A 24,704-nucleotide genomic window follows, 5' to 3' on the forward strand; every position below is an offset into this window, starting at 1 on the left:
AGAAGCCGGCTAGCCTAGTGGTTATTTGGCCCCCAGTGAAAGAAAACCAACAAAAACCAGCTGAAACATTTTTATACTCCTCACAATAAGTAGGGGATATTGTTATTTACATGAGTGCTTTTCCTATTTAGTCTAAATTTTAATGAAATATGTCAGTTTCCTTTGATACTACGATTAATGAATGAGAAGAAGCACCATGTTCATTATTGCACTATTTATTACCCCAACAATTTAGACAAAGATGGCTCCAAATACCTAAAATTGACAGTCAGTTGTGGTTGTTTCCATCATTTGTTGCAGTGACAGTGACGTCTCATGCTCCTAACTGGCCTCATGATGTCGTTCTCACTGCTGTATTGTCCAGGTCACACTGTCTTGTGCCCACTGCAAAAGGTCACGGATGTGTCATGGAGTCAGTGGAGTCACGAGCAACGTTCATAAGGCGCACTGTACACAGTGAGACCATTACGTGAAAAACACAAAAAGAGGTGTTTCTATCACCCTAATACAACTGCCTCCCGATCCCAAAAATCACTGAATCAAGTGAAACAAAGTCGAATCCAGTCCTTCAATTCTTTTCCTTTTTCAAGTGCATACAGAATATGTCGATAATTCAGGTTCACTATTTACTCACGCTTGTAAGAATTAGAAAAAAAATTTTTTTTTGATGAATTATTTAATTCCATAAAACTCCTAAAAAGTTAGCCTTGTAAAGTTAACCAAGATCCATTTTCATTGCCAAGTAAAATCATTTCCTTCAAAAGTACATGGACATGTAAGCTACTATTCAGACTAGAATCTGTTTGTTGAATGAAAGTGTCATCCACACCTGGTTTGAGTTTTTTGTGATTGTTGCTCTGTAGAGCTCACACTGACTCCACCTGGGACCATTTAGTCTGAGGGGTTCACCCCGCTCAGACTTTGATAATCCACAGTCTTGGATTTGGACTACAATGAAAACAGCCACAGTTTGAGAAGAGAAATGGTACTGATTACACCCAGTAACTGAAGCTTCTGAACTAGTGGGTCATTTATTTGGGCGGGTGAAGCGACTCTGAACTTGATGGCGGATTGCAGGTAATGACTACATGATGCATCCAGTAAACTTGGACCAACTTCACATGTGTAAGATTTGTTGATATCTCCTTTTTCTTAGTCCCACGATGGACATTTCCTCAGTTCTCAGATCGTTTGCTGCAATAGATCTGAAAGAACTTTTCTCAGTATTCACTCCTGAAGAGGACGACGAAGCTTCGACTCCATCTGAAGATCAAGATGCAAATACAGAAAGGTAAGATGAGGTTGCTGTCTTAATGCTCTTTATAGTATCTATATTTTCACATGTCACCTACTTAATGAACCAGGTCAGCAGATCGAGATGAGGAGGAGATGCAGAGTGTGACGTTCGACTCAAAGTTTGTTGACTTCTGTAAGATGAACTTTCTCTTTCTCACTTATTGAATGGTGTGATGTTTGCAGCAATGCTAAGTGCCATCTCTGTGTGTTTGTGCTCTGCAGTCCCTCTGTATCAGGAGTACTGCCTGCAGGATGTGAGAGATGATCTCTTTAGATTCGCCAAGAGTTTTGTGTCTGAACTGATAACGCCTCAATACCTGCAGAGTCTGCAGTCTCCTTTGCAACCTTCATCGCCTCCGTCAAGCCCTCTGCAAGCAACTCCATCCTCACCTTTGCCTCAGCCAATCAGGGTGATTCCATGCACCCTTTGGCAAGAGCTAGAGGAGGTGAAGGCATCGGGCCTGCTCAGTAGTTTGACAGGCAGAGAGATCCGCCTTCAAGAGGTGTGAAAAAGTTCTGCATCTTATTTTCGAAACATGTTGCTTTCTAGCGTAGCCCGTTAAAGTTTGGAACCAAGTGACGTTTGAATCAAATTGTAGGACGAAATTAAGTAAAACAGAAGTGGGTGACAAAACTCTGCCTTCACTGCTATGTTAATTAAAACTGCATGAAAGCATTTGGATTGCTCAAGGTAGGGTACAGCTAGTCTATCTAAGAATTGAAATATTGAATATTGTTAACAATTTATTACAATATATTTAATCATTTTAGATCATCTTATTTTCAACAACAAAAAAAACAAAACAGTCTTAATACGGCAACTATTATCTGTCTTGGTACTAACCCTGCATCCCCTCCATCCTGTCTTCTTAAACAGGGTTGGAAATGTGTAAAGTTCTTGTTTAAATACTTCAAAAAAGTGCATCAGTGTAGGACTACTCACAGCTTTGCAGTCAAACCCCTGATGTGTTGTAAGTTACTGACGGATACAAAATGCTTTAAATACAAATGCTCTGTTTTTTTATGTTCCGGTAGTTTTTCCAACAATAAGAAATGCATAACCACGAGTCAGCCTGCTACCTGCTCTTGTAATACTGAAAATGAAGAAAAAAAGAAAAAGGAAGTCTTTCTTGTTCTCAATCCTCAATTTTTCTTCCTCTACAGTCGATGTTTGAGTTGATCGGCTCTGAAGCATCTTATCTGAGGAGCCTCCGAGTAGCTGTCAAACACTTTTATGCATCAGTGGAGCTCAGAAAGACCCTGTCTAAGAGGGAGCATCATGTGGTTTTCTCCAACATTCCTTGTGTGATGACGGCCAGTGAAAAGTGAGCGCTCCATATGCACGTGTACTTCTGTTTGTATTAACTGCAACCCTGAGTGTTTTTCTGAGTCTTTTTTCTGAGTGTTTTGGTCTCTCCTAGGTTTCTGATGGATCTCGAAATGAGACTTGGAGAGAGCGTGGTCATGTCTGACGTTGGAGACATTGTGCTCCAAAACTGCCCAGAGTTTCACCACCTCTATGTGCCATATGTGACCAACATGATGTACCAAGAGGCCCTCGTCAACCAGCTGCTGTAACTCTGGCCCAAGGCCTGTGCTTTTTACCTCCTTGTAGTACTCCAGCTTCTTCATCAGACTTATTCATTCAGACTTTGTCTTTCTGAAGTCAGCAGAACAGAGACTTTCTGTCTTCAGTTAAGAAGCTTGAGAGTGACCCAGTGTGTCAAAGACAGAGACTGAAGTCCTTCCTGGTCCTTCCTTTTCAGAGAATTACTCGTGTGAAACTTATCCTAGAGGTCAGCATGTGATTACATTTTAAGCCTCCTAAAATATATATATATATATATATATATATATATATATATATAGCGTTCAAGTTTCTGAAAATAACAGTTTCTGTCGACTTGTCTCTCCTTAGAGCATCCTGAAACTGACTGAACCAGGCTCTGACTCGATTTTAAATCTGGAAAAAGCAATAGAAGCCATTCACAAGGTCATGCTTTTCACTTTAAAGTTTTCTCTACAAGGTAGAATTGTTTAGTGGGTTCAGTTCAGTCAGCAAAATGTTGAGCAAATAATTGACGTTAAACAGTTGCATATAATCTAAAAGTTGTTTTACAATGTGTTCTGACCAGATGGTGACGGAGTGTGACAAGGGCGTCCAAAAAATGAAACAAATTGAGAAGCTGGTCTCGCTGCAAATGCTGATGGATTTTGAAAAAGTCAAGGTGAAGATTATTTTTTAATGTCTTTAAGCCAGATATGAAAGTGTTCTGTATCCTGGAGATAAGGCTGATTTACTAACTGCCTCTTTCATCATTCAGTCAGTGCCTCTGGTTGTGAGAGGCCGTTTCCTGGTGCACCATGGTCCCATGAGACAGCTGACTTTGGAGGCTTCTTACAGCTCAAGAATATCATTCATCAATATCTACCTCCACCTCTTCAACGACCTTTTAATTATCTCCTCACAGAAGTATTTTCTTTAACCATTGTATTCATAAAAAAAAAAAGTATTCTAATGGGATGCTGTTCTATTTGCCATACAAAAAAACCTAAATCTAAACATTTTGTGTTTTATATTTATTTTGTTGCCTCTCTCTGTCTCGTTGTGTCAGCGATCGGAGGTTCTCGGTTCTGGATCACGCTGAATTTCCCGCACATGTCCGGCTTGAGCCTTTCAAGGGCGAGGTCCTGGGTCTTCCCGCACACTCCTTACTGTTGCATCTCTCTAAAAGTCAAACTGGAAAACCGACAGCGTTGGTTCTCGTCACAGACGCACAGTAAGATTAGATGTTGTTCCGTTTGTTTTTGTTTCATGACATGTTCTTATCCCAGGATGTCATCCATCTGTGATTTTATTTTTTGCAGGTCAGACACGAGTGCATGGATGAAGCTACTGTCGCAACAGTGAAGGGAAATGTAACTCCTTTTTTAAGAAATAGCGTTGTTTTAACTTTTATTACTTAACACAATGTTGAAATGAGGGTTTCTTTAGACCTTTCTCAGTTGAGGACTAATCGTAACTGCACTTCCTGTTTTTGTTTCTTTTAGTCAAGGCACTCTTGACCATCAACACACTCGCGTGCACTGATTTTTGTCACAATTGAGACGCACTCGGTGGGGATACTTACAGTTTTGGGAATCCATTTTTTTGTACTTCTAAATCACTTTGTATTTAAATCACTTCTAAATTGATTTTTTTTATTATTGATTTTTTTTTCCCTCTCTGCTGTGTTGTAACAAATGCTTGGTGCAACAAATTGTTCAAGTGAATAAATATGGCAACAAGACAAATAGACAAAACCAATGTTTTTTTTTTTTTTTTTTTTTTTAAAGAGATACGATATTTATTAAGAACTTCTGTGTGTGAGATGTTTTTGCTTGTAGATTATTTCATCATGAATGTAAAACAAATGTTTAAATGCAGTGTGCTGAAAGACCAAACGATAAAGGGAGCAGAGACTGTTAAACAGAGGCACCCAGGGGTGACCTGACCTTGAGTTCAAATTCTGAACTTCTTCCTTAGAAGACAAAAAAAAATCCTGTTCTGTATCAGAGCACAGTTCCTGATGTCTCCTGGTGCGTGGAGTGGCTGGTTGATCCAGCTGTTACACAGTCCTGATGCCACAAATTCTCTGCCAGGCAGTTGAGGAGCGGGGCGACGTCACCCAGTCCGTCACTGACCTCCCCACCCGTCCGCAGCACAGGCAACCCGCTCGTTTCCTGGAAGTGTCTCACATCTCTCTCTGCTACATCACAGTGCATGAAAAGGTCAAATCTGAAGGTTTGAATTAGGGACAAATGTCTGTCACTCGATGAAGCTCAAAGACATTTAGGATGTGATGAGGCGGTTTAAGCCGCATACTCCCCTCTGAGAGAAGATAATCATACAGATCTAACAAGTTACAAAACCTTTGAACAGATCAATGCTGAGCTCGCTCCTCTAATCGAACCCTAAGAGATCAATGTCACAAATCTCTAGCAAAGCATACATCAGTTACATTCCATTTCACTTAATGTGGAGATGCTCTATATGCGCCAGCCTTTGTTACCTTCATGAAAGGGCAACGATCAAAAAAATGTAGATTCACGGTTTGTTTTCCAACCGTTTCATTAAAGTAATCCACTTTTTTTTTTTTTTTTAAAGCGCACAAAAGGATACTTGGTGCCAACCACCAGTTTCACAATGTGGCGCCCAGATGTCTCCGTCCATTTAGCCATTTGATTTGACAAATCGTCAAATGACGTTCTGTCAGTGAAGGAGAACAGGAACAGGATGGCGTCCGCCTGCTCCTTACACGACTGAAAGAGATGACGGAAAAGAGTTACAGAATTTATTTTAAAAACTTTTATTTCTTAGACTGAAGTGCTCTTTGTTCCAAATTAACTTTAGAACTCGTTTCAAAATATTGCGATAACAGACTTTATATTTTATACACACCGGGAGCAAATGGTCAAATCTACGTAAGGTGTTTTCTCCACAGTCCCACAGCTGGAGACGGAAGAAAAGCACTCTGCCACTTTCTCTCAGCTTCACTGGCCAATACACCACTGTCGTCTCAATACCTTAAAAAGATAAAGTGGCTGAATTCAGACTAGAGAGTTTTTAGTCTTCTAAACGTCTGTGCCTCGTCGGTGTAGAGCAGGGACCTACCTGTGGTTTCGTAGTGCATGTTGGGAATATTTAGACCTGCAAGACGTGCAGCAAGGGCAGTTTTTCCTACTCCGCTCTTGCCAGAAATGAAAATCTTGTAGTGAATTGTGTCCACGGCAACATGTGGCGGCATCACCGGAGACTCCAACAGGCCTTTAAAACAAAGGAAACGCCATCAACTTAGATTTGAATGTTAACTATGGTTTAGAGTTGTGTTAAAACAGGATGAAGTTCAAATGTGGAGGCATCCAAATTCTTATGAAGGCCTATAATGGAAATGTGTTTTTATACTAAACTTTCAATTTTTGTGTTTTTTTTTTTTTTACTATGGATAGCTGTGATTTAAAATATGATTTACTGTAACCCAGCCAGTCTTTTACTGTTTTCTCTCAGAAACACTGACGGGTCAAACAATTATACAAGGATGGATGAAGATTATACTTAATGGATGAAAAGCTTCTTAAGTCTACCACTGAGTGTAGGCTTTTTTGCATGATCAGATCATTACTGTAAAAGAGATGTGAACTAAAAGGGTTTTAAAAGAACAGAAATAAAATTCTACTAAAATGATAGTTTGTTTTACATACCAAAGTTTTTTCGTCTCTTCTTTTGTAGAATTTTGCTGAAATATTCTTTGCTGTCTTTACATCGATGCCAGTCAGACACCACTACAGATCCGAGAGGAGGAACCAGAGCCATGACGCCTCAGTGTTATTACTCCTAAAGTAACCTGCTACATCAGATTTTTATTTACTAAAACAAAGAATGTAGAAGTGACTGTAGCATCAGAACACCGAATAATTCTTCTCAAACCATTCATTCATTTTACAGTTAAAAAAAAAAGCCTCACATTAAAGCCAGACTTCCGTAAACTAAAACATCGCTTGACAACCTTACATGACGTCACATCTTCTTCTTCAAACGATTTATTAGCGGTTAACAAACAAACCTCGAGGAGCATTGCCGCCACCTACTGGACAGCGTTAAGAAATAAATTACAAGAAAAGTAAAGCAGAACCAAGTGACTTTTACCTAAACTTGGTTGTTTAAGCAATTTATTAAAAGTGTATCCTTTCCACGCGCCATTTCCTAACAGACACCCTTTTCTGCTGAGAATATTTGACATTACAGTGTGTGTAAGAAGTTGGCCCTGAAGTTGACTTGCATCTTTGTGTAATGTATCATGGCTGTGTCAATAACACTCCACTCCAGTATTCTGTAATGGACATTTCTGTAAATGAGATTTTGTTTGCATAATTGGATTTGGTCTGGATTAATTTTTTAGTATAGCTGAACTGTCTTTCATAAACTTCTCTGTGTGCCTTTGAATTGCCAGAGCCACAAATAACATTTTTAAAGTGAATTGAATCTTGAGTCAAGTAGAAGTCTTTGCTGAGTCTGCAGTTCAAAGAAGACAAAATAAATAGGCTTTATATAAGAGTTTAATGCTAAACGTAGTCTAGACAGTGTTTTGTCATAGTTCTAAGAAAGGCAGGTCTTATAGAGGTTTACTTGTGGAAAAGGAAGCTCATGCAGAGGTTCCTATGAGGAACAGAAAATACGGGGGCAAGGTGTGATATTGAAAAACAGTAGCCTACTTTTGTAAATGTTGCAGACAGGTTGATTTTAGCTCATCTGCAATAATGATATTTTCCATGATAATTTCTACAATAACTTTGTCTCACTCATTTGGATTAAAAAGACAGACATAAACATCATTTGACATTTGTTTGATTTTTTAAAGGATTAGAAATGTTGGCTGTGTTTATTCAACCTTTATTTTAGGCAAATTCCCAGAGAAATAAACAATCTCTTTTACTAGGGAGTCCTGACCAAGACAGTAGCAGACAAAGAACAAACATACCATCACAAATTAGAAATTACATCAGACAGTGATTAGAATCCAGCCGTAAGACATGCATACCCTGATTAAATAATCATTAACCCTGGTTCTAAAATCATCCAAGCTGATAAAATATGATAGTTTAAGATGAGAGATTTTGGAATCAAATAAAAAGGAGGAACAAGAAGAACAGTCTTAAACAGAACATTCTGGCCTCTAAGGAAGATCAACTTCTCCCTCAGTGAAACAAAAATGGAGGTTTTTAATTAATGGAATAATAAGAATTGGTCCAATTAGTAGAAAGACACCAAAATGATGAATTTGTTAATTCCTTCAGCAACCAACAGATGGCGATACACTCAAGCATTTAAATATGAAATGCAGCAAGGGATCAAAGAGATCAGGCCATAACTAATGCAGCCTATGAGCTCTGATAGTCAGGACCCCTCTGTCCTCCAGGGCCATGGTCACAGATGTGGGGTCCACATTTGATGGTAGTTTGCATTGGTGGGAAAAATTGTTTGTGACTGCACCATTGTCTCCCAACTGAATGAAAAGAGCAAAACGACATCAGGAGGCAAAAATAACTGAAGACAACAGTTGAAGTCAACCTATTGTTAATGTTGTTTTCTCAGCCCTTTCCTTATCATCAAATGTTAGACTGAAATTACATTGTCACAGAATCAATCTGAATGAGCGATATGTATAGTGCTACAGTGCTTTCTGCAGAGAATAATTTGACAGTACATTCAAAGCATTTCTCTACAAATATATTTTGGTCCAACTAAAGAATCAAACAACAAAACATTTGACAGTTTCTGTTGACTGTTACAGAAAAAATTCTCAAATGTTCAACCTGCCTGCTATAGGCTCACCTTCTCAGCATGCACGTCGATCCGGTTGTTGTAGTATGTGATGATAACATCCTCTGGAGAAAATTCACTCACATCGACTGTGAACTGGAAAATGTCTCCAATGAGCTGGATCTTCCCCAAAGGATGAGCAAAATCTGAAAGAAACCACTTACAGGAAGTCAATCTTCATAACTACATGTTGGGGTATAACCTTATTAAACTTTTTTCTCTTCATCTGACCTGTAGATTTTATTTCTCTGCTGGTGTGCGGAGGTCGTGAGACTAGGTCTTCTGAGGAAATTCCACAACTTTCTCCATAGTGACTGACGAAGTGTATCTTCTATATGGATCCAAGGAAGGTCATTTTTTTGTGCGAGCTTGGCTCTGATCAAAGAGTCAGTATATGAGTCCTTTATAGTGTGTGTGTGTGTGTGTGTGTGTGTGTGTGTGTGTGTGTGTGTGTGTGTGTGTGTGTGTGTGTGTGTGTGTGTGTGTGTGTGTGTGTGTGTGTGTGTGTGTATTTGGATGTCTGTGTGATGTAGCAGCACAGGAATATGACACGGTTTGTAGATATTTAATGTGTCAGAACTGTTGTTTAACTGTTGTCATGGGGTCCAACATTTCTTGCCACACCCCTGACTGGGAGCATATGAGTCTTTGTGTTTGTGTGAGAAAGGGTGTGGAGATGTTTCTGAGTAAAGGAATAACCTATAATTATCAGTCCTTTTATTAAATGACCTATCATTCTTGACTTTGATTTAAAAGGTGGCCATAATCTGACATTGTACAGAAATTGTAATTTGGCTGTTTTTTAATTTGTCAGGAGGATTTGTTCCAGGAATGACACTGTTCTAATACAATCTACATTGAAACCCAAACAGCGAGTAAATTTAAAATGGCTGAGTGACGGAGTGAAGTTGTGTGTAGGTGTGACATTCAGCTCCGTCTTGTTAAAAGTCACCAAGTTTGATTAAGTCCATCCGGATGTCAGATATAACCAAAAGCAAGCTCTGTGAGGCCAACAGTTAAGATTTAGTGGTGATTACTAATATTGGAGAAGTACATATGATGAAGTCTTACTGGTGGTTTAAAAAGAAAGGCTTGTTGAAACATACGTCACTTTCATGTGTAGGTTATGACAGTGTGAGGTGAGTTCTTTGAAAGCATACCGAAAGATCAGAAGATCACAATATGAAGTTGTATAGGTCCTTTTAAATTCACTTTCATCTAATGTTTTTTGTTTTGTTTTTTTCGGAGGAGGGAGAAATCACACATTTTGAAGTTTCATGTTACAGTGTCACTTTTATGTAGGTTACTTCCTCTTTAAAAGTTGTTTATTTGTTGCCTTCTTTTCAGTTTGTTAAACCAAATTCTGTCCATTTTGTAGCCAGTGTTTGATATAAATTTTAAAAAAGTTTGCAATTTGTTAGCAAAGAGCGGGACTCACAGTGTACTGTGTGAATGTTGATATACTTCTCAGTATGTTGATGTGTATGGTTAGGGGGTAGAGGGGTTAAAAAAATTTCATCGGTCAAAAGGGGTCTGGTGGAAAAAGTTTGGAAACCATTAAATTATATTTATCATGGGTTGAAATAATAGATTTACAGAAATGGATGGCTAAATAAATCAGTAGCAGTTACAGATGAGGCTGACATAGCTGAAAATGTTAACTTACAGAGACTTGGATGTGATGTTAAAAAAGTGTCCTTGTCCGCTTCGGGACTCCGTAGTGGTTTACTAACAGATTTGTAAAATTTGTTAAGACATTAGCTTAAAATAAATTACGGTTTAGATAGTTAAAAGTAACGAGAAAGTAAGAGAAGGTTAGACAAAGCTATCACATAGAAGAGTTAAACAGGAAGGACAAGATCAATAACGTTAGTAAAATAGTTAACTAAAAATGATTCACTGAAGAGTTGTCAATATTCAGCAGGTTTCATACTTACTGGAACAGGATCTTTTAAACGTTAATCCCAACTTGTCAGTAACAAAGTATGTCGGTGAAACAATTTTAAACCATATTCAAAGACAAGCAATTCCTTTGTAAGGCAATACTGATTTTATTTAAACACAACATACACCACCTGGCATATATTTTGGATATATTTCTCATGTAACAAATGACATAAATATAAAACAAAATAAATATTAAATAAAATGAACATTTGTATTAAGACATGATGTAAACAACTTGAGATACAGAGACTAACTATAAAACATAAGAATGTGTGATTCTTTGCCCTGAGTATAATAATTTGTCCAAATGTAAGAGAGAGTCTCATTTGTCACAACAATGTAGAAAAAGCATCTTTAAGGATCCAGAAACACTGGCAGGATATAAAGTGAGTGCTTGGAGGAAAAGGCTCTTATTCATGAAGAGCATAAAATGTTTTGTCAGTCATTCAGGCAACACAAGCACTATCACATTGTCTAACATTTTACACTTAATTTTACAATGGTTTCATTTACTACATCACAAAACTTGTTTTATGTTCAACATAATAGTCCATTGGTTCACAAAGATAAATTATCTGTTAGAATAAAGTACATAAGTGTTTTTAATCTCAGTCCTCTCTGAGTGGCTTGGAGTGTCCTCTTCAGTTGTGTCACACTGTGTCACAGAGGAGGTAAAAAAACCTGCAGCACAGCTCAGTTTCACCCCCCCACAAAAAGTCCTGCTCGTCCCCGAGTGAAATGGCATGGTCGGTCAGTGCACTTTGATTTGAAGGAATGCTTAGATCACACAGCAAACACGCTGAGAGAGCTGGTCTCATCTTTCAGACCCAGGATGCTGTATGCTATCCTCTTCATGTGACCGGGCAGCCGCACTCCAATATTCCTGATGTCTCTAAAAGGAAACAGAAAATGAGAGGCTTTTTTAGTATGGTACAAACAATATGTCGTCCACTTCACGAGAACAGAACTCAGTGTTACTTGAACAGCAGTTATTCTGAACCGGGGACCAAATAACAATTTGAACAGAAAACAAGTGTTGGAGGGGGCATGCTGCATTTTCATTTCACACTTCATGTCTCTCTTCAGCTGTCCTATTGAATAAAGGCAAACGGCTCCAATAAAAGAATACATCACAAAACAAACTGTCCATATAATCCTGATGTAGCGTCAACTAAATCATACATTGGTTGGAGTAGGTCTCTTTAAGCAATTAATCAAGAGTTCAAATTGTCAGCTTCAAGTAATAAATTCAATCTTTAAAAGTAAAAATAAAAGAGCTAATAAAATCCTGTAAATGGTTTTTGTACAGGTGAGAGCTGCAAGTTTGAAACAGACAGCTGTCTAACTGGATAAACCTGAAGGATTAGATGCTATTACTCAAATTTGAAATTGAGCTTAAGATAATTGACAACCTGTTGTAAACAATAGACTTTAAGTCATGTGTAAACACAGAATTAGTTAGCAAAGAGTAAGGTGATGGTAGCTATGAACTGTTGAAAAAAGTAAGCTTAAAGTAATGTTTTATTTTGATAGTAACAGCTAAGATAAAGTAAAAAAAAAAAATGAATCAGTCATCTTAAAGTACTGGACATAATCTTTTGACACAATCAAGGTAAAAGTAAATAATCAACTGTTCTAATCGCAGATCATTGTTGGTTGTTAAAGGTGATAAACTTGTGAAATGTGTTTCGTATATCTGTGCTACAGGCCTGAGGAAACATGAACAAGCTGCATACCAATATTGTAATTGAATGCAAACACATTTTGCGTATAAATAATGTTTAAGTACGTCCATTTCAAAGTGGAAGAAACACATTCTACACTTGACAGATGATGGCAATGAAAGAGTACTTGAGCTAATTTTGCAGAGGGGGTTTGTGAGACATTGCTAACCACTGCTGAAGTTATTCACTCAAGAATGAGAGGAATGACATGTGCACATTTGGAGGAGAGTATTTCTGCATTAACAAACCACAAACAAATGTTTAAGCTGAGAGCTCAATACTTTCTCTGTTACATTCAAATGTGGCCTGGTGCCAGATAGATCCGTGCGGCGAGTCGAGGCTGCACCTGTGCCTGCATGTGTGCACTTACTCATGTCTCAAGGCGAGCACCTGCTCCATGGATGTGATCCCGGCGCGGGCAAAGCTTTCGTTGTACTGGCTCATTTTGATGGAATCCAGCCACTCAGGCACCGACCTGAACATGGTGCCGTCACACCCGCTGGTGCTGGGCAAGCGGATGGACACACTGCAAGGAAAAAAAATATTATTATTATTATATAAAATTTATTTTCATTGTGTTTTTATTGTTTATTTTTGATAATTACTTGAAACTATGTCTTTAGTAGACATCAAAATAACACTCTTACCGTGGATCAAAGTCAGCGATGGTTTTCAAAGATTCTGGGCTTCGGAGCAGTTTGTCCAAAATGTTAACGATGTCTATGAAGCGAGGTCGCGTGGCGCGGTCGTGCTGCCAACACTGGAGCATGAGCTGGTAGACTGCAGATGGACAGTCCATCGGAGCAGGAAGCCTGAAGGCCTCATTGATCGCCTTCATGACCTGAGGAAGGGATTGGGCCAGAGTGAGGGCAGGGTTTAGCTTAATCAAAGAAAAAGTGCTTTGTTTGAATGTTGACGTTAGCAGTTCATCTGAGGAGGAAGGTGGGAAAGTCTGCTGGACGTCAGGCAACTTTCTATCCCCATCGACTAAACACAGACTCTCAGCTGCAACACATACACACACAAGTTTGACTTAAACAATCCTTCCTCTCAACCATGGAACCAAAAACATACCTCATGATTGCTCATGTCCCAGTAGGGCCGTTCTCCAAATGCCATGACTTCCCACATGACGATACCGAAGCTCCACACGTCGCTGGCTGAAGTGAATTTCCTGTATGCAATGGCCTCAGGGGCGGTCCAGCGAATTGGGATTTTACCTCCCTGAAAGAAGAAACACATTTTTAAAAAAAAATCATATTTAATGGATGGAGCAAGTGAAAACAGAGGGCGCTGCAAGAGCAACACTTATGATTGGGCACTTGGGAGAAAAACATAGCAGCAACTGTCTGGCATCATTAAATGGACAAAGAACAAAAAGTTCTCCCTGCTGCTGTTCTTTGAGGTTTTAAATGTAGATGTTAGACTTACTCTTGTTGTGTACGTGCCCTCAGCGTCATCCTCAAGAACGCGCGACAAGCCGAAATCTGACACTTTACACTCCAGGTTGCTGTTAACCAAGACATTTCTTGCTGCGAGGTCTCTGTGGACATAGTTCATGTCAGAGAGGTATTTCATCCCAGCAGCTATTCCACGCAGCATCCCCGCTAGTTGGTATGATGGGATCTCTCCATCACGGCCCTAAAGGAGGGGAAAAAGTATATTTTACAAGGGTCACATTTAGATGCAACATACAAACATTAAAGGAATGCTTCTATAGGGAAACTCATTTAGCCCCCCCTGTCAAGACTTTAATGAACATTTGGATCCTACTCCCAAAGCATGTAGAGGCAGAAGAAAGAGCTAGCTTAGCTTAGCATTAGGGTTTTTAGAGCAAGGAAAGAGGAATTGTTTTATCAATGTGCACCACAATGTTACAAACCCAAACATGTAAAGCTTATTATTACTATTTGTTGTAGGTTTATTTCAAATGTATAAAAAAACATATATACCAAAAGTGATTAATTGTGGTTTTATGGATTGTTACGGGTCAGACTGTTTCTTTGCCTATCATTAAAAACCCCTTCAACTTGATTGTTTCACACCTTTTTTCCTGATTAATATTGAGTTTCAAGGAATACAAACAATGAGCACAAAGTTTTTAAGTTAAACTCTGAAACCCAAATCCTTTGATTGTGCGTACCTTCAGGTATGTGTCAAGAGCTCCATTCTCCATGTATTCTGTCACGATCATGGCATGTTTGACTAAAAGTTAAAACAAAAAGTTAATTGAGTAAAAAAAAGAAGCATACAAGCTTTCGATTAAAATAAGTTGTGAAAGATTCTTGAGTTTAGTTTGTAGGTAATCGACTCACATTTGGTGACAACTCCCTCCAGGTGGATGATATTCGGGTGCGAGAACTGACCCATGATGCTGGCCTCGCTCAGGAAGTCCTGCCTCTGTTTCTCCGAGTACCCTGGCTTCAGCGTCTTAATGGCCACAGCAAACTCCCCTCGGCTCGGAGTCTTCATCACACCGCGAAACACTTCCCCAAACTCTCCTGATCGACAGACGGATAAGCAGGAGGAAAGTCAGAGGCTGCTTCTCTGATTCATTTGAAAGAAGAAACAGGTGATTAAAAAAAAAAAAAAAACACTCACCAACTCCTATGACTTTTTGTTTGCTGACAGCATTGGAGTCAATTTCTGTGACAAACTTGTGGATGGCAATGTTCGGGTCTTCATACATGTGTGGATCAACGTAAGTCTTCAGAGGCTTGAGTTGATCTAGGGAGGAGAAATCTAAACATTAGGCTTCATAATATTTATTTTCAATGAATATTACTGCATGTACAGAAGTCTTTCTAACCTGTTGAGAAGTAGGGATCTTCAGGACCTCCTCTGCCACGAATGCTTAATCTCCTAAGAGAAAATCATGGAAAAATGATCTTTGTAATTTACAGAATGAAGAGTGGCTTTTTCACAATATGCAGGTCAGGCTCTGCTCTGAACAAAGACGAGGCCTGTTTTCAATAGCGGAACCATTCATTACAGATAAACCCTGCTTGAGCTTGTGGCTCATGATAACACACCTCTGAGGATGACATTTTTTCTGGAAGACTCAGGTGTTTGTTGTTTATGTGCCACAAGTGTGTAGTTACGTACCGTTTACGCAGCAGAAGTACAGCGACCACGACAAGCAGAATAACAGCAACTCCTACGACAGCCGCCATCACCATGGTGGAGTTGTTTTGGACCTGAGACTCAGCTGTGAACATCAAAGAGAAAAAAAATAAAAAGGATCATGAAGTGAATCATTTCAGGAATGTCCAATGAAATTTGAAACAGAAAATGCACTCCCTATTTGGAAGACTTTAAAGTTGCTAGTACCTAATGGTGAAGTGTTGAACTCGTGCTCGGCGCTGTAGCTGCCCGGGTTTCCTTCAGGACTTATGGCCTGGACTCTGAACATGTAAGTGGTGTCGGGGGTGAGGTCATTAATCTGGACTGAACTTTTCTCCAAAATCAGGACTGTGTAGGTGGTCACATCACGTTCACCATCGCCATCCTGTGGAAAAGATTGATTCAAATATTTCTTTATTTACTTAACAATAACGTTTCCCCTCAAAAGCTTCTATTTTGAATGAGGGGACAGACGTAAAGGAGAACAAAGTGTTCTGTCTTACTTTTCTGCGGTACATGAGCTCAAAGCGGTGATTGATGTGGGCTGGAGGCCTGCGAGACAGAGTCCAGGAGAGAGACAGACTGGTGGGGCTGCGATCATCCAGATGGATCAATGTCACCTTGGGGGGATCTAACGGTCGTCGAGAGGCAGAAAGCATAATAATAGTTAGAGAGTAATCATAGTCGTTGGACAAGGGCCTTTGGAAATAAAAGCCTTTGGGAATCTTTGGTCAGACTGAATTCCTCTTTGTGAAGTAAGCCCTTATTTTTACACCATGATTTGTGGACCACAAATAACATTTATTGACATTTGAATCACGCTCTAACCCCAAATGATCTGTTTAACAAAGTGTTAGTACTAAAAATTGCTCATAAATGTCTTTTCAAACAGATGAGTTTCAGGAAATGACAAATTATTACGTCATGTGGGTTCTCAAAAAACCCCAAAAGGAAAATGATTAAAAAACAATGTAAATCTTGTGGTTTTATATCAGTGGTAGGGATGGGGTTGAGAGTGGGTTTTTTTACACTACTCTGGAGGAGTGTAACTGGTTTTGATGGAGTAAGTAATGACCTTCTTTGAATGACTTTTAGCCAGAACAAAAACACGTTAGCAAGTATCTTTAAAATATATATTATTTGACTCTGTTTTCCCATGATCAGGAATAAATGTTTGTTGTTTGTCCTTTTCTTCAGATCAAGATTTATTATCTTGGTTATCTGGGTTTCCCATGAATACCGGTCCAATTCATTTATTTCAAGACATTCACTCGTTTTCATGAGAGACTGTTGTCTCGAGATCATGACTTGAATAAGTAAACTCACGAGTTAACGACCAGAAATGACTTGATATTGTGTAAAATGGTGAAAAATAAAAATGGATGGATGCATGTCTGAGTTAGATATTTCATTAGATGTCATTATTAGAAGGGTCTTTAACAATTTGGGGGTTTCAACACTTTTTCTGTGCAACTTCAGTATCTGAGAGAGGGATTCATAACCACTTTATGCACGTGCGTGCGTGTTTGTGTGCGCGCTGGAGCTCACCTGTGTAGTCTAGAGCTGTGGTGATGCTTGCAGCGGGCTTCTTAGTACCAAACTGTGACACCCCGCTGTGAGCCTCCACAGTGAACGTGTAGTTCAGATGAGAGTCCAGTTCACTGACGACCACCGCGGTGTCCCGCAGGTCAGTAGGACTTGGCTCAAAACGTATCTTGTCGCCGCAGGGGACACACGAGGTGCCTTCACAGAGCTCACACACCACGCTGTAGGTGAGGTCAGCGCGGCCCCCGGTCACCAGCGGCAGGCTCCAGGATAGCTGCAGCCTGCCGTCTGCTGAAAGGGTGGTGGAGCTCAAGTCGCGAGGCGCACTGGGTGGGGCTAAGAGAGGAAGTAGATGAGAGAAGAGTTAGCCTGACATTCTGCTCTGCCTCTAATTAGCTCAAAAGATTTCATAGTGATAGTTTTTACCAGAGCAAGCCGATGTAGGAGAATCAGTGGGGGAGCGGAAGAAACCATCTTCACATTGACACTCAGATGCGCCCGCCGTGGAGGGCTTGGTGTTATCAGGACAAACCTGACATAACTGGCTTGATACAGAAGGCTTGAAGTAGCCTGGTTTGCACACTGTGTGAGAAAAAAAAAAGGTGTGTGTTAGTTTAGGCATGACATATGTGAGTAGCTATGAACAGTCAAACAAAGGCTGAAAACGCAAACAATGAAGCTGTCTCTGTAATACCAGTCGTTTCCAACCTGACAGGAAGCGTTTGTTGTGAGTAACCTATAATCTTTGAGTCTTTGTATGCAGAGAAATGAGAAGGGATTTCCCTGATCTGTCTGCACTTGCCTTTTTCTCCCGGAGGCCTAATCCCAGGTCACACTGCCGGTGTCGACCGGATGAAAGCCGAGCATTAAATCTATCAGGTGATCTGATCTACAGTTTCCTTGTGAACTCTTAGCTCGCATTATCGCCCGGATCGTATTTGTAATTTGAACAAAAGGAAGTGGCACCTTGGACACTGAACGAAAGAGAGTCGTGATAGACATTTTGACAAACAGATAAACAGCCTTCCAGGTCATGGAAGGTTAATGAACACGCAGAGTGGACAGAAACCAGAGCGCAAGAGCTGCAACTCAGTCTGAAGCTGATATTTCCTCCCATTCTTCCTTTCCTTTAACCCCCCGAAACAAGTCGCCAAATTCAGGGATCCGAAGGTTGAAAAGTGAGAGGAAAGAGAGTCAGGAAAGAGGAAAAGCTGCCAGATCACACTTTGACTTTCTAGTATGTTTATAGAAACAGATGGGTTGATAAAGAGCTTCAGCACAGGAAAAAAAGAAGAAGAAAAAAGAAATAGGTCTTTTTAAAGTTCTCCTCTCTCTTTCTGCGGCCTCCCTCGGGAGAAGCCTTTCATGTGGTCCCTCTCCTGGTGGCCGTGAGAAGAGGTCGGGTAAACCCCCAGGTTTAAGACGCGGTGGCGTTACTTCTCCGCCGAGGCAGAAGGACCTTTGCACTCTGAGTATCGCCTCAGTGGAGGAGAAGGAGCAGGTTGAGTTTGAGGAGGAGGGACGATGATGAATAGGTTGGTGAATGGGGGGGGGGAAGGGGGCAAAGGTCTGGAGCACCAACAGAAGTTCTCCCCAGGGAGTCACTCGGCGGCAATGGGGGTGTAGCTAAGGTCTTTTCGCATAAGAAAAGGGGGCCAGCCCATTTTCATCTTGAGCCGAGGCAGCAGGACCTCTGTCACGTACCAAAGAAGCTCTGGCTCTATTCATCTATTGTCTCCGAGATTGGCCAGAGTGGTGCCATAAATATGTTGCACTACTCATTATGCAGCTCACAAAAGGGCGGCATGTGTGCGATGTATGCAAACACTGTATATGCAAACTTTTGAATTGTGGATTTTTAAAAAGAAGGCGATTTTTTTCGTCCATCTCCAAATGGGTTCAAATGTTGTCTTATCTGATCCAAACGTCGACTCGGTTCACTTTTATTTTACTTGCTAATGAATGGATATTTGTTCCGCTAAATCGTCCAAGACTCCTCCACGACTACAACACACGTGAAAAGGACTTCTGTTCCGCACCGGTGCATCTGTTAATTGAATCTGTTTTTTGGCTTTGAGTCGGCCTATTGTTCTAATGAGTGGGAACATGGATTAGGGAGCTCGTTGCGTGTGTTAACAACCGGATGAAAGAGCAAAGGGAGGCGAAGCGGGGGCATGTCATTGGCTAACAGCTGTCCTGTTGCTCTACTAATCCTCTTGACTAAATTACACTCCACACCTAACTAAGCAGCCACGAAGCTAACCACCCTCATGCACCAACTGTCGACTTGCTCCCCACCCTTTAACTCCGACCAAGGACAACCTGCTTATTTGTGTCAGTCAGCATTCCTCCTCTTCTCACTTTACTTCCTTTTCCCACAACAGTTGGGCTCTTCAGTGGAATCCACATGAGCCTCCAAGGATATCACTTTCTCTGTTAAACATTAAATTGGAAATGAGGACTTGGCTGGAACAAAGCTCATTGCCATCATAATACTTGTGATTTAACGTGTCATTAAAAAAAGGGTTTTTTTTTCCTGAATACAAACAATATCAGGTCATCCTCCAGAATTTGGAGGGCAGGTTTTTTCTCGTCATCAATACTTCCTGCCTTTCACTGTCAGTTTCCGTTTCAGGTGTTCAGGCTCAGAGTCCAAATGCGGTAAGAAAACGTCAAAGACTGAAACATTCCTTCGCCTTAACCTCATCCCCGCCCCGCTCTCGTTTCCTGTCCTCATTTTACAACCACAGAACCAGAGTCACTCTTTGAATCATCACCCATGTCTTTCACAAGTATGCAGGACTGTAACTCGCAATACTTTTATTCAACCTCTACTTGTGTCAATTTATCAATGACATGTGTGCTCTAGAGTGTGTTTGAGTAACATGAGAAGTAGTGTCACACTTTCCCCGAGGCCAAACGTCATGTAAATATTTTGCTTTGTCTGTCTCAGAAAAAATACTTAAACTGCTTTTTTGGAAGAGAAGAAAACACTCAAACAATCAGACAATGAGTCGGACTAATCTGTTAATCCCTTCATTATTACAGCTGGAGAAACCTGTTCACTTATGATAACTGAGTCGAGCCTCGAGATTAAAATGTAGCAGTCAAGGTGACTCGGAGCGTCAGGAGTCATAAACTGCTGTCTGACTCAGTCTAACCTCTGGCAGGCGTGTCAGCTCCATTCCTGTAATCTGTGGTTCCGTCGCCATGGCAACTCACACACAACAAACACTCGCGAGGAGAAGACACACCACTCAGGTAATCACGCTGACACATTCACACGGACCCTTCCTTTAGTCCACCACGGCTGGAGGTGACGCGAGGGTGAAAGAATTCCTTTGAGAAGTCCCCCCGCACCATACTGTGCCCTTCTTCCCTCCTTCCTCCTCTCTGCATCCTCCTCTCCTCCCACGTTTCCTCCAGACAGTTCAACAAAACCACACCCGAGAAGAAACTTCCGCACAAACAGTAGGAGCAAATACAGTATGAACACCGCAGCTATGTGCTGCACACTGTACATGCGTGTTGTTTCTTGCGTGTGCGTGAGCTCGCACTTCTTTCTCGAGGGCGGCGCATTCTGCAAAGTCTTTGCATACTTAACCTTCGTCTGGGTGTCACTTACATTCCACTTTGAGTTTCTAAATCTACAGGACTTGGTTTTTAAAAATGGTTTTCACCATCTTGTTCTCCAAAAATAACCCGCCTTTACTTATCTCAATGTTTAAAAAAATTAAGATTAAGCAACAAGTTAAACAAGATTTTCACTGACAAATATCTTAAAGTGTGACTTTGGGAAGGAACTAACCTGAACGCAGGAGGACTTGAAACTGAAGGCAAAATGTTTAACCAACTTTTTTTTTTTTTTTTTTAAGCTTCTTCTCAGTATTCGATATCTCTGAGAAACAAACTGTGTGGAAATCTAAAACAAACTCAAAGTTCATACTATATTAGTGATTCAGTGGGAGAGCTTTTGTACTGTACTTTATCACCCCCAGCCATAGTCAGAACCATAAAACGACGGTGTGTCAGTCCGCATCTGTGAGAAAAGCAGTGGAAAGAATGTGCTATTGCCCAACAGGTGAAGAGAGGAGGCTGTTGAAATTTCCTTTGGGATTATTATCTAAAGTGCATAGAGCAATTTGTGCTCGCGGTCGCTTCACAATCTAAACAAGACAAACATGTTGAGACATCTTCCCTTTCCCATACTTTGCCCTACTGTACCTGGCCCATCTGGAGACATATGCAGTGTTTATGTGATAGATATGCAGAAAGCCAGACGCGATTACTCATTCCTCACACCTTGCCAAAGAGTAGTGTTTGGGGAGGTTTAATTACTCACGTCTCAGTCGAGTGCATGGTTTTATTTCTAGCAGTGCTTACCTTGGCAGGAGTCCCCGGTGGTTTCGTAGCCTGCGAGACACTGGCACTGGCCCACGGGAACCACCCATTCGCCCTCAGCTGAGCAGTAGATGCTGGGGGTGGTCCGGCTTACGGCATTCTCCACACAGGCTCCCTCCACCTTCGTGAGGGCGTCAGCCACGGTCTCTGGGAAAGCAGCCAAGCTCTGCACCGTGGACGGGCACGTTTTGTAGTACACTCTGACAGACAGCAGCGCCACACAGGCACCCATGTCCTGAAAAGCAAGGTAAAAGCCCCTTCTGGACAGAGGCCCCACCACTCTTATTTCCCTGTTGACCTTAAGCACCCGGCCCCTTGTGACCTCATCAGGAGCGATGGTGGCTACTTTTTTGAACTGGCCTTTACGGAAGTTGGTGCCAACATCGGCATCAGCTTCCGAGATGTAAAGGTTGAAGGTTTCTTTGCAGGCGACAGAAGCGCCTTCAAAAGTGTTGCAATCTCGTACGACAAAACTAAGCTCCACGGACACACGCGAGGTTCCCGGGCGCCGCTGGATGAACGTCGTGCGTAGCCAGTTGTCCTGTTCAGTAGAGTCGATGCTGCAAACACTGTAGGTGTATAGAAGTGAGCCATTCACCACCGTCTGGACAATCTCCCACTGAGAAACAGAGGACGATAAAAAAAAAAATGAAAAAAAAGGAGACGGATTAGTTTGTTACTATAATGAAAGGTTGCGGTTTTTCAGGGAATAACTACAGGCTTCAGATGCTTTGTACTCGCCGAAAACCCCGTTTTATTGATGAGACACCTCTTCTTTCATGCTGAGTGAGAAGCTTGTAAAGCGAAGAAGGGAGCTGCTTTTTTTTTTTTTTTCTCTTCCACAAATTAAGATTATTGGCCTGGACATGTGCTGCGCTCAGTCACAACGTGTGTGGTTCAGCACTAACACACGCAGGGTGCATGTGTGTGTGTGTGTGTGAGGCGCACATAAATCCAGCAAGTACTACTGTAGAAAACCAAGAGATTTATGGCAGCTAAATGAGCTTTATAAGCACGCTGCAAAGACACGGCAGCAAAATTGGCAGCAATTAAGAGTTTTTAAGAGACGGTGGCAAGGACGAGTAGGAAGATTAAAAGCTTTGGATTTAACATTAAATGTAACAGCTCATATTATATGTTCAAGTGCTGCTGTGTTCAGAGAATAAATCAATGTTAACATTTACAATACTTTAAATGGTGTTAGAAAGAGAGGCGGTGGAATATTTCCAAAATGTTAATATAGTAAAAGTGGGACTGTTAAAGATTGGCATTTTATGGGGCTTTTAAAATCATTTCTTTTTTTGGCCAAATCAAAACGTTCAATTAAAGCATTTACTTTATTTACTATCCTACTTTTATTGCTAATTAAGCCATGTCTTACAGCATTTAAGAATCAAATAGTTATCCTTTCGACAATTAATACAGTACTGTTAAAATTCTCAAAGAAAGTTTTAGAGGAACAAAAGAAACTGTGATTAAAAACTAGGGAAGTCCTATCCATTGAAACAAGAATCTTTAGATCTCTTGACAACCCTCAGACAAGAAACACAGCCCGCACAGTGGAAGTGGTCATGTCCTGTTGCTTTATTTAGACAGAAAGCCACTGAACTATAGATAGAGGGATGGTTCTCCACACATGGCCCCGTCTTTGTGCCTCTTTTACGTTACGTCTGTCCACTTAATGTACAGATCATCTCGCTGCTGTAATGTCTAATTTCAGAGAACAGACCTCACCTTGTACCCTCACTGTTTTAGTGTTAGAGTGACTACACTACACATCTCCTGTGATTTTGAAGAAATGCGCCATAAAAGCATCTTTAGGGTCGAACCTTTGACATTTTAACAGCATTCATGAGTTCTTTCTGAAAGGGTAGAGTTAACACAAGAGTCCGCCAAACCTCATGGAGCTGCCACTCATTCCATCTCTCCCAGAGAGCTTTTTTAGTATGAATGAGCAGGAAGAGGCCTCAGCTATTGTCATTACTAAATAGTATTCAAATTCTTAACCAACTTTTCCGCAGAGTGCTTCGCCCATTGGTTGTCTTCGTTGTCTTACGCAGAGAATGACGATTTTAAAGTCTAGAACCTGAAGTCTTAAAAATGCCAGTTGTGGTAAAAATACTCACTCCGTTCTCATATGGCAAAGTCAACCAGCCCAACTCTGAGCCCGAGACGCTCATATCCAGTAAAACTTCTGCAGAGACAATAAGGAAAACACATGACATGGTTAAAACAAGCACACAAGCAACGAATGACATCACAATGTCCAAAGAAGAAATGCATAATAGTTGTTTTTTTTCCCATAAGAGAGGCTCACATAACATCTGTTCCAAATAGTACATGGTAGTCTTCTTTCTGTTTAATAGATGGCAAAATAACTGGAGATGACTATGATGTGACTGTACAATTCAATTTTCTGCCTTGATCCCTGGGGGCCAACAGCTTTATGGGGGCCACATGCCAGGCTTTGACGGTTTAATCAAGCATGTCGTTCTGATTCAAGACTTCATTGACCATGTCCTCTACGTCCAGGATACATGGCTTTAAATGTCTGAGAAAGGCGTGGGCACTTTAATTTGCCATGACCAGAGAAATACATGAATCGGCACCAAAAGTCAAATTAAAAAAGTCGGACATGTTGGGGCAGCCTACAGGTGGCCCTTACGCCTAAACTGACGATGGTTCTGGCTACTTAATTCCACTAGGCTAAATAGTTTTCGTTTCAGAATGTTATATTTATTTACGACATTTATTAAACAATTTAAACCGTTTTTAATTGTTCAGGTTTTAAACAGCCGAGAAGTCAAGACATTCACCATAATTATCTCTTATTTCCTGCTTAGGCTACAAAACAAACAAACAAACAACAACAACACAAGAACGACATACAGAAAGATACATTACAGGCCTATTTTTAATTGAAAACTAAAAACAGAAAGTTAAACGTAAAGCAGACCAGCAAATTCCAGCCTCCTGACTCATGAGGTGCGGTAGGCTATAGCTGGGAAATCTCTTAAAACAACGCGTTAAAAAAATTGACTTTTACTTACGTTCTTTAGACTGCAGGCTGGTAGAAATGTGGTTAATAAATAAAAACAAAAAGAAGTAGACCCGAGAGAACTCCATATTTCCACACAACTTTATTTCAAAGTCGTGGTTAAATATCCCAAAGTCTCTGCTCTCCTCTGTGTGCTCCCACGGACACAACTTCTCCAAATACTTCACTCTACCGGCTGAGTGAGCACGAGCCCGCAGGCAAGCCATTGACTAACAGGTGGCGTCATCGCCCCGCCTCCCAGGCGCCGTTG

At 40.8% G+C, this 24,704-nt stretch overlaps 3 protein-coding genes across 4 annotated transcripts; 1 reads left to right on the top strand and 2 right to left on the bottom strand.

The window, feature by feature from the left end:
- The first annotated feature begins 869 nt into the window (after positions 1–869).
- On the top strand, positions 870–4,590 carry LOC306822640 (rho guanine nucleotide exchange factor 19). 2 transcript variants are annotated; one of them, XM_079341776.1, is made up of 12 exons: positions 870–1,077; positions 1,157–1,291; positions 1,365–1,429; positions 1,519–1,799; positions 2,461–2,621; positions 2,718–2,870; positions 2,963–3,092; positions 3,215–3,289; positions 3,432–3,524; positions 3,621–3,769; positions 3,885–4,076; positions 4,165–4,590. In XM_079341776.1, the coding sequence occupies exons 1-12, from the start codon at positions 1,064–1,066 to the stop codon at positions 4,205–4,207; spliced, it is 1,491 nt and encodes a 496-aa protein (XP_079197902.1). In that variant the 5' UTR covers positions 870–1,063; the 3' UTR covers positions 4,208–4,590. The 2 variants fall into 2 exon arrangements, with proteins under 2 accessions (XP_079197902.1, XP_079197903.1); XM_079341777.1 differs by having other exon boundaries at positions 871–1,077; positions 3,912–4,076.
- A 35-nt stretch (positions 4,591–4,625) lies between these two features.
- cplane2 (ciliogenesis and planar polarity effector 2) lies at positions 4,626–6,878 on the bottom strand. Its single transcript, XM_079341778.1, has 5 exons — positions 6,538–6,878; positions 5,951–6,103; positions 5,738–5,862; positions 5,459–5,598; positions 4,626–5,074 (listed from the first exon to the last, which is right to left on the bottom strand). The coding sequence occupies exons 1-5, from the start codon at positions 6,647–6,649 to the stop codon at positions 4,849–4,851; spliced, it is 756 nt and encodes a 251-aa protein (XP_079197904.1). The 5' UTR covers positions 6,650–6,878; the 3' UTR covers positions 4,626–4,848.
- Positions 6,879–10,683: 3,805 nt separating this feature from the next.
- epha2a (eph receptor A2 a) lies at positions 10,684–24,675 on the bottom strand. Its single transcript, XM_079340685.1, has 17 exons — positions 24,447–24,675; positions 23,523–23,590; positions 21,379–22,015; positions 17,422–17,577; positions 16,999–17,331; positions 15,954–16,081; positions 15,658–15,835; positions 15,433–15,535; positions 15,137–15,189; positions 14,929–15,054; positions 14,643–14,828; positions 14,471–14,532; positions 13,759–13,968; positions 13,402–13,551; positions 12,975–13,168; positions 12,698–12,853; positions 10,684–11,495 (listed from the first exon to the last, which is right to left on the bottom strand). Exons 1-17 carry the CDS (start codon positions 24,658–24,660, stop codon positions 11,387–11,389), a joined length of 3,063 nt encoding a protein of 1,020 aa, XP_079196811.1. The 5' UTR covers positions 24,661–24,675; the 3' UTR covers positions 10,684–11,386.
- Between the last annotated feature and the right edge of the window lie 29 nt (positions 24,676–24,704).

This window comes from Symphodus melops, assembly GCF_947650265.1.
Source record: "Symphodus melops genome assembly, chromosome: 4".
NCBI classification, from domain to species: Eukaryota; Metazoa; Chordata; class Actinopteri; order Labriformes; family Labridae; genus Symphodus; species Symphodus melops.